The 14,141-nt window shown below is 44.5% G+C and overlaps 1 protein-coding gene across 1 annotated transcript in view; it reads left to right on the top strand.

Moving 5' to 3' along the window:
• Positions 1–11,311, top strand: part of LOC139661539 (serine/threonine-protein kinase PAK 6-like) — a 13,253-nt gene extending 1,942 nt beyond the window's left edge. Inside the window, exons 2-8 of the mRNA XM_071539999.1 lie at positions 2,495–3,151; positions 4,509–4,994; positions 6,911–7,044; positions 7,982–8,108; positions 9,579–9,704; positions 10,805–10,939; positions 11,140–11,311. Of these exons, the coding sequence (XP_071396100.1) occupies positions 2,495–3,151; positions 4,509–4,994; positions 6,911–7,044; positions 7,982–8,108; positions 9,579–9,704; positions 10,805–10,939; positions 11,140–11,307 (1,833 nt within the window). The 3' untranslated portion in view covers positions 11,308–11,311. The remainder of the gene's footprint in view (positions 1–2,494; positions 3,152–4,508; positions 4,995–6,910; positions 7,045–7,981; positions 8,109–9,578; positions 9,705–10,804; positions 10,940–11,139) is intronic.
• The last annotated feature ends 2,830 nt before the right edge of the window (positions 11,312–14,141 follow it).

Below are 14,141 nucleotides of genomic sequence, written 5' to 3' on the forward strand. Positions count from 1 at the left end.
GATATCGCGACACATGGACAAACAAGTAAACAGCGGCCCGCTTAGGCCAATCACTCTTTTTTAAAACGCCAGAACGGAGCAACGATTCATTCCCCGAAGTTTCGTCAAAATCCAGTCAGACGAGATATCGTGCGTGACATACGGACCGGTTTCTGTCAGATGATGTCAGCCGATCTCAGACACTGCTGGTCTGATTTTGAAAAACCTTGGAGGCAGTCGTTTCTATGGTTACAGTCATGTAGCATGGACGCCAGCTACAGTCATTGCTATGGTTACAGTTCTGCTACAGTGGAGCATGGATGCTAGCTACAGTCGTTATATATCCGTATATAGTCACAGTTCTACTATTTTTTTGGTAGAAGCTTGTAAATGACTGTAGCTCATAACAAAATCATCAGTGTTTGCTGTCAGGTGATAACAGTCAGTGTTGTGTGGGCCGGTTTCTGTCCGTCAAATGATGTCAGCTGATCTCAGACAGCGCTGGTCTGATTTTGAAAAAGCTTGGAGGCCTGATCATGAAAGCTGCATCTTCACAGTGTTTAAAACTTCTACACTTTAAGGGCCTTCACTGCTCCTCCTCCTGCCTGCATCATTCGTGGGAGACGATGTTTACTGCTGTCTTGTATTTGTTGCGACATTTCAGAAGTTCTCTTAATATTTGCATGACAGCTGGATGGAAACATGATGGAAATGATGGAAAGGTGATGTAGCTACTGAGAGAAGCAGCAGAGCGTGGGAAAGGTAAAAAAATCAAAGCCAAACTGAAACCCAACATCTGATCTCCGGTCTGTCGCTGGGTTTTCCCAGAAGGAAGAAAAGCATTCCTCCTTTTTCCTCTGAGAAATCTTGATTGATTAACTGATGAGAAAACTGATGAGAAACTAAACTGATTACTGACAAGAAAATCTTAATTGCAGCATAAAAGACCAAATGTAGGTGATTTGGTTTTATACTTTAGTCAATAATAAAGTCTATCTATTCACTAAAAGGTATCTGTGTTACACCTCAACAATAAGATGTAACCTTACCTTTGTTGTTGCAGAAAGAAAGCTTGTCAGAGTGAGAGTGGATCTGCTGACATGGGATCAGTGCTAACTGGACCAGCCAGTTCAGAGCAACAAGCTGCTTCAGGGGGTTTCAGTCGCAACAGGCTGACTGAAGCTCAGAGCAGAGTGCAAATAGAAACACAGTAGAGACACAGACTCTATCTCATGACATGTATTCCACCCAGATACACCTGTATTAGTTGTTGTTACTTCTGCCAGTGGAGTTGGAAGGAGGCTGTTTTCACCTGTCTGACAGCCGGGACGTCCCAGCCGGCTGCTAAACCGTGTTGCATTCACATGCTGCTCTGTGGGAAAATCAAACCTGGAAGAGAAATGATAGAACTGAAACGTGGAACTGTCCACACTGTATGTGGTACAATATTCATTCATACATTCTCTAATTGGGATAATTTAGTGGATTACATTTTGTTGACATTAAACGGTTCCTTATAATAATAAACTTTTAATAATAAACTTTATTTTTATAGCACCTTTCATACAAGAAATGCAGCTCAAAGTGCTTTACAACAAAGAAATTACATGCACCAAGTGCTTCACATAAAACTTGATAATAATAGTGAAAATAAGATAAAGATGAGAATAGATGTTGCTGGGAACCTCCTGGAACCCCCTCAAGAACCCCTGAAACCCCCTCAAGAACCTCTGGAACCCCTTCAAGAACTCCTCAGGAACTCCTGGAACTCCTCAAGAACTCCTGGAACACCTTCAAGAACTCCTCAGGAACTCCTGGAACTCCTCAAGAACTCCTGAAACCCCTTCAAGAACCCCTGGAACCCCTTCAAGAACTCCTCAGGAACTCCTGGAACTCCTCAAGAACTCCTGAAACCCCTTCAAGAACTCCCAGAATCCCCTCAAGAACTCCTGGAATCCCTCAAGAACTCCTGGAATCCCCTCAAGAACCCCTGGAACCCCCTCAAGAACCCCTGGAACCCCTTCAAGAACTCCTCAGGAACTCCTGGAACTCCTCAAGAACTCCTGAAACCCCTTCAAGAACTCCCAGAATCCCCTCAAGAACTCCTGGAATCCCTCAAGAACTCCTGGAATCCCCTCAAGAACCCCTGGAACCCCTTCAAAAACTCATGGAAGCCCTTCTCGAACTACCGGAACCCCCTCAAGAACTCCCGTTGGTCCCTGGGCCTCACTGCAGTAGAGGATGCTTGTGGTTGATTCCAGATCAGGTCACAGTCTGGCAGTCTGGCCTAATGGTTACGGAAGAAAGCTTGTGACAGAAGGGTTGCCAGTTTGAATCCCTGCTGGGAATTTATTAATATTTTGAATGTTCAAAAATTCAATTTTAGCATTTCTGAATCATTCTTGATTCTGATTTAGAACAGAATATTTAAAATGTTCAGACATCCTTCGATTTTGGTTCAGACTGCTGTTCTGAAACTAAAGCTGTGACTTTTCTGCCGGTGTTTTATTTCCAGATGATCGTCCGGGGGAGTTTCATCGGTCACGGCGACTACATCTCCCATGTGATCGCCGAGATGAGCCGGCTGTCCGTCACCAGCTCCAACTCCCTGCGCCGGAGCAGCCTGTCGGCACGGAAACGGGCGCAGTCGCTGGGCCGGCTGGGAGAACTGCCGGAGGGCGACTCCTACCGGTACCAGGAGCTCGACCGGGAGAACCGGAAGAACGGCGGGGACGCCACCTACTGGCAGGACAGGATACGACAGGTACGCAGCGAGAGCGGAAGCCCGAAACCGGGCGGGAAGCAAAGCGCGACTCTGCCGCCGAACGGCGTTCTGCCTCGGGCCAAGTCGTCGTATGAGATGGCGACGCCGGCTGTGGCCGCGCCCCCCGCGCCCGTGCCGAGGTTACCCCAGAGGACGGGTAGCACCGCGGGACATTACGCCCGCAGTGAAGGGGCGGGACTAACAGACCGGCCCGGCCTGAGCGGCGGTCTGACCCCGAGGGACCGGCTCGCCAGGCAGAGGCCCACCTCCTGCCACTACAACCTCCAGACTCTGGAGACCAACGCCAGGGTGAACCTGAGGCTGAAGCCGGCTGTCAGTCCCCTCCCAGACCTGCTGTCCTCCTCCAGGGAAACTCCCAGAAGACCTCACTCCTCCTACGACCTGAAGGTAAGAACAAACCCTTTAAAGACACAGTCAGGACTTTATTAGACCGTCCAAATCCTGGTTACATTCACATCTGACGTTTGACATAGATGGAAGATGGCAAATAAGGTTTTTGGATTTTTATCCCATTGCAACTCAATTACACGTTTATTACAAATGCAAACAAGCCTTTTGCAGCCTCAAAATCTATGAATACTGAAGTTCAGCTGTCACATGGTCCTTGGATCCAAAGTTCAGACCATAAATTTCAGAGTGAGAAGTTAAATCTGCATGCTAAAGCGTTAGCTATCTACCAGAGACACAGAGATCATTTTGGTACCAATTCTCTCATCACATTCTAGGTAAGGAGACAATGGGACTCCCAAACTCCCAAAAGTCAGCCTACTCCTTTAATGTTGTTTTTCTAAAGGCTGAACAGTCTGGTTTCCACTACAGTTGGACAGAAAACCACCGGACTTCCCCAGAGAATTTATCAAATTCCCTGACTTTCCCTGTCTGATAAACACCTCTAAAATTCCCTAATATTCCAGAAATTCCTGATTTAAATGAGCTGAAAGTTTGAGCAGAGCTCAGGTGTTCTGGAAGCTTGTTCCACAGCTGGGAGCACAGAGACTAAAAGCTTCTGAATCACTGTGCTGCAACATTAAAGTGTTGTGAGGCGGGCTGTGGGCGACCTCTGACCCCTCTTGGTACGACATCTTGGGATTTGCCAGTTTGTGTTTCTAGTCCAACAGACTTCCCAACATGACCTGAGAAAAAGTCCTGACATGAGCACCAACTCTGAAATGCAGATTTTATTTTTTAACACTTTTAATACTTTTTTTTAACATCATTTTAACACTTTACGTTTACCAGCACGTCATTTGGTGTTAACAAGTCGTGCTCATTTCACATATTTCAATCAATCAATCAATTTATTTAAGTGCAGAATCATCATGAAGCATGGTCCCAATACACTTTACAATTAAAAGAATACATAGGACAAAACATACAGCAAGCAAATAAAATAGTTAAAATAAAACAACCACATTGAAAACATCAAAGTTAAAAGGATGTTTGAAAAGGTGATGGACCCGACTAAGTTGTAATTCTAGGGCCGGCTGTAATGAAGAGAATAAAGGATTTCAGTCTTGATTTAAAGATTTAAACTGAGCTTCTTTAACATGTGATGGAAGTCCATGCAAGGCTTTATGAGTTAAAAGAAGAACCTTAAAATCAGCTCTAGCTACAGGTGACCAGTGAAGAGAGGCCAGAATGGGTGTTATATGATCAATTTTTTTATGTATTTGTGCGAGATCAGGTTGTGACTTGCTGTCCTCTTCCTCCTCTTCCTCCTCTTCCTCCTCTTCCTCTCCTCCAGCTGAGCCCGGTGGCCTCCTCCCCGCTGCCCCCCCCCAACAGCACCAGCAGCCCCATAGCGGGTCGGGGGTTAACGCACCGCCCGCTCCGGCCGTCCTCCAGCTACACCGTCGGAGTTTCTCCCATAATCCCTCAGAAACCCCCGAAGCAGGACGGCCCGGCGCAGCCCCGCCCGTCGCCCACGGGCTCGCCGGCCCGCCCCCCCGCCCCGCCCTGCCCCTCCGCCCGCCCCCCCACCCAGCAGGCTAAGCCCCAGCCGGCGCCCGACGGCGAGCCGCCCAAGGTGACCCACGAGCAGTTCAAGGCGGCGCTGCAGATGGTGGTGGACCGGGGCGACCCGCGGACGGCGCTGGAGAACTTCGTGAAGATCGGCGAGGGCTCGACGGGCGTGGTCTGCATCGCCCGCGAGCGCCACAGCGGGCGGCAGGTCGCCGTGAAGATGATGGACCTGAGGAAACAACAACGAAGAGAGCTGCTCTTCAACGAGGTACAGAGGAGAACACTCAGACTAACTTTACCTGTGTAGAGCTTTGTACGTGTTCACAGTCCGGACAGCTAATCCACACTCAGCCGTCTGGTGGGCGGGGCCATTGTGTTTGAATCACCCGATCAGCGTTTCCTCCATGTTTTTCCTCATCATGTTTTTTCCTCATCATGTTTTTCCTCATCATGTTTTTTCCTCATCATGTTTTTACCTCATCATGTTTTTCCTCATCATGTTTTTCCTCATCATGTTTTTACCTCATCATGTTTTTACCTCATCATGTTTTTACCTCATCATGTTTTTCCTCATCATGTTTTTTCCTCATCATGTTTTTACCTCATCATGTTTTTCCTCATCATGTTTTTACCTCATCATGTTTTTTCCTCATGTTTTTTTCTCATCATGTTTTTCCTCATCATGTTTTTTCCTCATCATGTTTTTACCTCATCATGTTTTTACCTCATCATGTTTTTTCCTCATCATGTTTTTACCTCATCATGTTTTTACCTCATCATGTTTTTCCCTCATCATGTTTTTACCTCATCATGTTTTTTCCTCATCATGTTTTTCCTCATCATGTTTTTACCTCATCATGTTTTTTCCTCATCATGTTTTTTTCTCATCATGTTTTTCCTCATCATGTTTTTCCTCATCATGTTTTTCCCTCATCATGTTTTTCCTCATCATGTTTTTCCCTCATCATGTTTTTCCTCATCATGTTTTTCCCTCATCATGTTTTTCCCTCATCATGTTTTTCCTCATCATGTTTTTTCCTCATCATGTTTTTCCCTCATCATGTTTTCCCCTCATCATGTTTTTTCCTCATCATGTTTTTCCTCATCATGTTTTCCCCTCATCATGTTTTTCCTCATCATGTTTTTCCTCATCATGTTTTTCCTCATCATGTTTTCCCCTCATCATGTTTTTCCCTCATCATGTTTTCCCCTCATCATGTTTTTCCTCATCATGTTTTTCCTCATCATGTTTTCCCCTCATCATGTTTTTCCTCATCATGTTTTCCCCTCATCATGTTTTTCCTCATCATGTTTTTTCCTCATCATGTTTTTCCCTCATCATGTTTTCCCCTCATCATGTTTTTTCCTCATCATGTTTTTCCTCATCATGTTTTCCCCTCATCATGTTTTTCCTCATCATGTTTTTCCTCATCATGTTTTTCCTCATCATGTTTTCCCTCATCATGTTTTTTCCTCATCATGTTTTTCCTCATCATGTTTTTTCCTCCATGTTTTTTCCTCATCATGTTTTTTCCTCATCATGTTTTTCCTCATCATGTTTTTTCCTCATCATGTTTTTCCTCATCATGTTTTTTCCTCATCATGTTTTTCCCTCATCATGTTTTTTCCTCATGTTTTCCTGGAGTTCCTCTCAGGCTCTCAGGTTGTTCAGTCAGTCTGTTCTGTCTGTTTTCTGTCTGTTTGTTTGTTTGTTTGTTGGCTTTGTTCCGTTTCCTTGTGTTTTGTTCTGTTGCAGACTGTTTTGATCATTTTGTTTTGTGATTGATTGTTGATCAGTTAGATCTAGGTAGGCTTGTTCTCTGTAAAGTCTTTTGAGACAGACAGGCTGTTGGAATAAACTGGACTTTAAAATAAAAGCCAACATCAAATTCAATAACATACAATAAGGGTACATTAAGTTAAGGGTTAGTTAATGCTTAATAAGCATCAACATGATCCTCATGATTCAGTTCATGTATTCAACATGAAGAACTGAACTTTGCAAACTGCATGGCGAGTGTGAATCTTTCCTCCGTGTTTGTTTGAGTTTTGTGATTTCTGAACGCTAACGAACGTTCTGATCGGTCTGAGCGCAGCTTCAGTGTCGGACTCGAACCCCCGGACAGCTGCTGGACTGCTGCTGCTGGAGTCACATCAGATTGATTTTGCTCCTCTGGCTCCCAGGTGGTGATCATGAGAGACTACCGGCACCAGAACGTGGTGGAGATGTACCGCAGCGCTCTGGTGGAGGAGGAACTCTGGGTAATCATGGAGTACCTGCAGGGCGGAGCGCTCACCAACATCGTCAGTGAGACCAGGTGGAGAACGAGACGCTGCCTTTTACATTTCTATTCAGATTCTGACCAGAGTTCCTTCTTTTCCAGTCAACTTTCCCTTTTATTTTTACTTTTCTATTTACTTCTGCTCTGAAAACTGAGGTTTAACTCTCTAACCAGTGACTGAGTGCAGGGTCAGAGGTCAGAGGTCAGAGGTCAGAGGTCAGTTCATGACTGAACTCATCCATTCCAATTCAACTGAGGAACTGGAATTTGAAAAAAACACCTACAGGAAACAGAATTGGTTTTGTACGGAAGCATAATGATAATTATCTCAGAATTCTGAGAAAAGTTTTCATGAGAAAAAAAAAATTCTGCTTTGTTTTTCTGAATTAATGAGATATCTCAAAATCCCAAGAGAAGCTCTCACCTGCATGGAGCAGACTACAGTTGCAATACCATCTATATGACTCAAAGACACGAGGATCTCCCAACGTTTCAAACCAAAAACAAAATAAAACTGGATTAAACTAAACAGGCGGACATGTTTGCTTCCATGAAATCGAGCTCTCAAGTAGGAATGAGAGCTTCTCTTGGGATTTTGAGATATCTCATTAATTCAGAAAAACAGAGCAGAATACATTTTTTTCCATGAAAACTTTTCTCTGAATTCTGAGATAATTATCTCGTTAATTCAGAAAAACAGGGCAATTTTTTTTTTCTCAAGTGAATGCATTACGCTTCCGTAGTTTTGAAGTTGAATTTCAGGAAATTGAAATTCAATAAAATTCTGTGAAATTCCATGTTTTGTTGTTTTTTTCTTCCCACATATCAGAGATTCCACATAGTGTTATATATTATCAATACTGAATATCATAAAATGTTAAAAGAACCTTTCAGCTGGTATTTGATGCAGAACATGTAATGGTAACTCTGTGTGTGTGTGTGTGTGTGTGTGTGTGTGTGTGTGTGTGAGCAGACTGAATGAGGAGCAGATTGCCACGGTGTGTGAAGGCGTCCTGCAGGCGCTGTCCTACCTTCACTCTCAGGGCGTCATCCACCGGGACATCAAGAGCGACTCCATCCTGCTGACGCTGGACGGGCGGGTAACACACACACACACACACACACACACACACACACACACACACACACACACACACACACACACACACACACACAGCTGTGCTTTCACATCATTTATATTCTCATGTTGAATACTGATTTGCAAAATGTTTTATAGGAGCATTTTAATAGATCTTCTGCCTCGAGGCTCTGGAAGAGTTTCAGATCTGAGTCAGCACAAGCTTCTATACTAACTAGAGCTGCAACGATTAATCGATTAATCAATTAGTTGTCAACTATTGAATGAATCGGCAACTATTTTGATAATCGATTAATGGGTTTGAGTAATTTTTTAAGAAAAATAAGTCAAAATTCTCTGCTTCCAGCTTCTTAAATGTGAATATTTTCTGGTTTCTTTCCTCCTCTATGACAGTAAACTGAATATCTTTGGGTTGTGGACAAAACAAGACATTTGAGGACGTCATCTTGGGCTTTGGGAAACACTGATCCACATTTTTCACCATTTTCTCACATTTTATAGATAAACAACTAATCGATTAATCAAAAAATAATCAACAGATTAATCGACAATGAAAATAATCGTTAGTTGTGGCCTGTCATTATTTACATTTTTTATTTTGAAACATTAATATTTATTGAGTCTGTGCAACTAAAAGTATTGTGTATGTTGACTTCTGACTTTTTTTTACAACCAGAAAGATTGAAAAAGAAAACAGAAGCAAACAAAATAAACAGAAAACAAAAACAAAACAGCAAGTGTCCATTATGGAAGAAAGGTGTATACAAATTCATCTTGAAATTTACATATCAGTTAGTCCATAAGCATTTTCCACTGTGTCATAAATCATCCATTTCTTCCATTTACTAACAAAAAGATTTTCTCTCACTCTAAGCTGATTGGTCATTTTTTCCATAGTATAAATCTCTCTTATAATTTCTAACCATGGTTCTATAGTAGGGGGTTCAGTCTTATAACAATTTCTTGTTATTGCCTTCTTGCTTGTGATCAATAATATTTTGGTTAAATATCTATCATTGTCAGTGACACAACAATTTATATTTCCAAGGTACATAACTTTGCATTCCTTAGGTATTGCATATCCCAGAATGTCTTTAAGTGTAACCTGCACATTTTCCCAAAATGAGTATAATTTATGACATTCCCCAAAAAAATATCATTTTTGTAATTTTTCAATTCAATTTTAATTTTATCTCCTTTTTTAATATTTATTTTATATATTTATAATGTATTTATTTTTTATTTTAGTGTTTTTATTTAACTTTTCTTTTGAATGTATTTCCAGTTTTTATCTCCTCCTCACACTTCATATTTCACTGTTCTTGCATTTCATAAACTGTAAAAAAAAAAAATAAGTAAAAAATAGAGTTATGTAAAAAATGAAGAATAAAGAAAAATTTAAAATATTGAGACAAAACTAAGACAAAAGTCAAACAAAGTGTGTTGTTATTTGTTTCTTCTTCTCTGCCAGATAAAGCTGTCAGACTTCGGCTTCTGTGCTCAGATCAGTAAGGACGTCCCGAGGAGGAAGTCTCTGGTCGGGACGCCGTACTGGATGGCCCCGGAGGTCGTCTCCAAGACGCCGTACGGGACGGAGGTAACGGCGCCGCGCGTTACACCGGGGGGGGGGGGTTCAGGTTCAGACGCCACGACCCGGGACAGGAAGTCTAAAGGAAACAGCAGTGTGTCACAGAGTGTTTCACAGGCTCTTATTGGCTGAGACAGAGAGTCTGAGCGTTCTCCTGAAGAATTCTCTGACCCAGCTGTGCCTCCGTGTGACAGGAGTTCGTACATAGCCAACGTTCTCTAGACCAGTGGTTCTCAACCTGCGGGTCGGGACCCCCCAGTGGGTCGCAAGATAATTTTGGGGGGGGGTCGCGGGGTGATTTATGGAATAGGAAAAAAACATATTTCTACTATACAAATGTTTTATCATGTCTATTTTTTCAGATTTTTCCTTAATTTTTTCCTTTTTTTCTTGTAAAATACTGAATTGTTTTTAGCCTCTGTGCCTCCTCTGATAATGAATCAAATGAAACAACCTGAAAAGGGAAAATCACTCGATGGTTTAAACTCTATATGCTTGTGACCGGGATTGTGAGTAGACCTCGCTTCGTTTTAAAGGGTCATGAGCCAAAAAGGTTGAGAACCACTGCTCCAGAGTCCGGCTCCAGAAAGACTCCAAACCTCCAACTCCATGAAGTCAACGGACCACAAACCAACTTCCTATAAAAATATAAAGTCAAGATACCTGATGAAGGTCGCTTGGCTGAAACAGACAGTGTGGAGTCACAGCTGGTGCACACAGCAGTGCAGAGATCACCTTTCTGTTTAACATATAAAGTCAAGACATTTTCTCCATCAGAGGGTTTGGTCTCAGCAGCTAATTTCACTTCTTCTGATGTGTGTCCTTATGGAGATTTTCAAAATAACTGACATTAACAGATATAGAGAGCCTAAGCCCCTCCCCTTCCACTGTCCCTGTCCTCCCGTTTGAATTGTGCCATGAATTACACATATGATGTTTTGACAATTTAAAAGATAATTTAGCAAGTCAAGAAAGTGTCAGTTTGTTGTAAAACAGTAAAGTAACGTTTAGTTGTGTGTGTGTGTGTGTGTGTGTGCGTGTGTGTGTGTGTGTGTGTGTGTGTGTGTGTGTGTGTGTGTGTGTGTGTGTGTGTGTGTGTGTGTGTGCAGGTGGATGTGTGGTCCCTGGGCATCATGGTGGTAGAGATGGTGGACGGAGAGCCGCCGTACTTCAGCGACACGCCGGTCGCCGCCATGAAGAAGCTGAGAGACGAACCGGCTCCGACTGTCAGGAACATCCAGAAGGTCAGGGGACACACACACACACACACACACCTACACACACACACACACACACACACACACACACACACACGCACACAGTTTTGTTGTTTGAAAAGTGTCGTCAGTCTTTGTCTCCAGACTGTTTGACCTCTGACTCCTCCCCCTCCCCCCCTCTCCCCCCTCCTCCTCCCCCCTCCTCCTCCCCCCCCTCCTCCCTGCAGGTCTCTCCGGTGCTGAAGGACTTCCTGGACCACATGCTGACCCGGGACACGCAGCGGCGCTCCAGTGCCTCCGCCCTGCTGCAGCACCCCTTCCTGCTGCAGGCCGGATCCCCGCTCTGCCTGGTGCCGCTGGTGGAGCAGCACCGCAAACGCATGTCCCGCTGCTGAGCCCAGACCGGACCGGGTCAGACCAGACCGGGTCAGACCGCAACGGGTCGGGTCGGATCGGACCGGACCGGACCGGGTCAGACCGGACCGGACCGGGTCAGACTGGACCAGACCGGACCGGGTCGGACCAGACGGGGTCAGACTGGGTCGGACCAAGTCAGACCAGACCGGGTCGGTCAGACCGGGTCGAACGGGGTCAGACCGGGTCGGACCTAGTCAGACCAGACCGTGTCGGTCAGACCGGGTCAGACCGGGTCGGACCGGGTCGGACCAAGGCAGACCAGACCGGGTTGGACCAGACCGGGTCAGACCGGGTCGGACTAGACCGGGTCAGACCGGGTCGGACCAGGTCAGACCAGGTAGGACTGGGTAAGACCAGGTCGGACCGGGTCCGACCAGACCAGGTCAGCCCAGACAGGGTCAGACCAGGTTGGAGGGGGTCAGACCGGGTCAGACCAAGTCAGACCAGACCGGGTCGGACCAGATCAGACCGGGTCAGACTGGGTCGGACCGGGTCAGACCAGGTTGGACCGGGTAAGACCAAGTCAGACCAGACCGGGTCAGACTCCAGGAACCAGCCGGTCGAGGTGCGTTCGTTTTCTACGAGCGGAGAAACGGATGCAGAGCCGCTCGCCTCTCTTCTTCTTCTTCTTCTTCTTCTTCTTCTTCTTCTTCTTCTTCTTCTTCTTCTTCTTCTTCTTCTTCTTCTTCTTCTTCTTCTGGAAAAATCGTCTGCGGCTGAAGTTTCAGGTGGAATCACCGTTCAGCCAATCAGCACCGCCGCCTCCTGTCACTGAGACACTGTGGGAACGTCCGATCTGTCCAATCAGGACGCTCGGATCGGTCTGGACACACTGAGCCGCTGAGACTCCAGTTCAGTTTGATTCAATACTTTTTTGCCATTTCAACAAGAAAGTGCAATAATATTTAACACAAAAAAAAAGCCTTGGGGGTCAAACCAGATCCTGGACGGTCTATCTGACTCGGGTGCCCCCCCCCCCCGCCCCCCGGCTCATTAAAGGAGGATTTAACTCTGATGTGGATTTAATCTGAAGTCTCGCTCTCTCTCGTCTGGTCTGATTAGTTTTCAGTCTGGATGTGTCTTTAAAGGAATAGTTCACCCAAAAATGAAACTTCTGTCATCATCTCCTCCCCCTCAGGCCAGGTGAAACTCAGGTGAAGTTTGTTAGTCCATATAACACACAGGGAGGCTGCAGCACAGCTTGGTAGCAGCCTTCTCCAAAACAACTGAAGTCAATGGGGACCAGTTCTTTAGAGCTCCACAACAACAACAGACAAACAATCACACTGTGAATAGAAAGACCTATACACCATTATTTGTTGCAGATCAATCAGCTGTAGTTCAGATTTGCACTAAATGATGGTGTAAATATACTGTAGGTCTTTGTGGAACTCTGAAGACCTGGTCCCCACTGACTTCAGTTGTTTTCCTTCACCATCTTTTCTTTTCTCCCATAAACAGCAGAGAGACGGTCAGGAATCACAAGCCTTGCAGTTCTGCTTTATGGAGCCAGGTGACATCAGACAAAATATGTTTTTGAACTCTTGCACACTGACTTGGCAGGAAAACCAATCACAGCCCATGCTGGCCTGAAGGCCCGCCCCTTATTTACATTAGTAATGTATAAACTACATGAAGCCTTTAACAAACTGACAGTCAAAAGTAAAATATCAAATACAGAATAAAACATCGATCCAGGAGGGAGGGAAGGAAATTTAGCAGATGAGAGAAATTTCTGTTTCTACTCAGAAAACCAGATGGAAACCTGTCTCTCTCTCTGTCTGTCTCTCTCTCTCTCTGTCTGTCTCCTGTCTGTCTCTCTCTCTCTCTCTGTCTGTCCCTCTCTCTCTGTCTCTCTCTCTCTCTCTGTCTGTCTGTCTGTCTCTCTCTCTCTCTCTGTCTCTCTCTCTCTCTCTGTCTGTCTCCTGTCTGTCTCTCTCTCTCTCTCTGTCTGTCCCTCTCTCTCTCTCTCTCTGTCTCTCTCTCTCTCTCTGTCTGTCTCCTGTCTGTCTCTCTCTCTCTCTCTGTCTGTCTCCTGTCTGTCCCTCTCTCTCTCTCTCTCTCTCTCTCTCTGTCTCTCTCTCTCTGTCTGTCTGTCTTATTAAATTCAGCCGACACTGTCCTGCTGAAGCTTTCTACTCAGTTCAGATAGAATATTATTTGGCTGTTCGGTCACATTTTGTGGTGGGACTCCTGTAAAAACAAAAAAAAAAAGATTAATCTCAGTTATCTTCTCTGAAACGTCTAACAGCTCGGCTGCATGTAAACGCTCTTAAATAAGTCGGAGATATAAATTTAAAATTATTTTCATACTGAACCTTTTCCTCTTCAGTCCTTTTGTGAACTAAAGAAATCAATATATTTTTAATATTTGCACACTTTGTTCAGACAGATAATGTGACTTTGCACATGATGATGATGATGATGATGATGATGTGTTGTTGTTCATATAATAAAACTACTGAAGTGTTTGTAACAAGCAGATGTAAATAAAGCCTTGTAAATATAAAACTGAAACAGCATTTTGTCATTGATAGGTGTTCAGTCAAAGTGGGTCAGCTGGTTAGACCTTGTGACTCTACTGTCCTGTGTTTGTCTAAACGCTCCTGTACTCACCGTCCCATGTGACAAGCCCCACCCACCTGGCACTTTAGTAGGACAAAACAAACATATAAAGTATTTCCAGAAGCCATTTCAAACAGATCTGTGCCAGAGTCTTCAACAGTGTCAACATGCAGGAGGATATTCTTTATGCTATACGCACCGCTAGGAATGTCTGTTGATTTATGTGTTCAGACGCCCAGTAAGTACA

Source organism: Centroberyx affinis, unplaced genomic scaffold (genome assembly GCF_046629955.1).
Source record: "Centroberyx affinis isolate AG114_WGS23_722 - 3 ecotype Tasmania unplaced genomic scaffold, CSIRO-AGI_Caff_v1 ptg003547l_1, whole genome shotgun sequence".
Lineage (NCBI taxonomy): Eukaryota > Metazoa > Chordata > Actinopteri > Beryciformes > Berycidae > Centroberyx > Centroberyx affinis.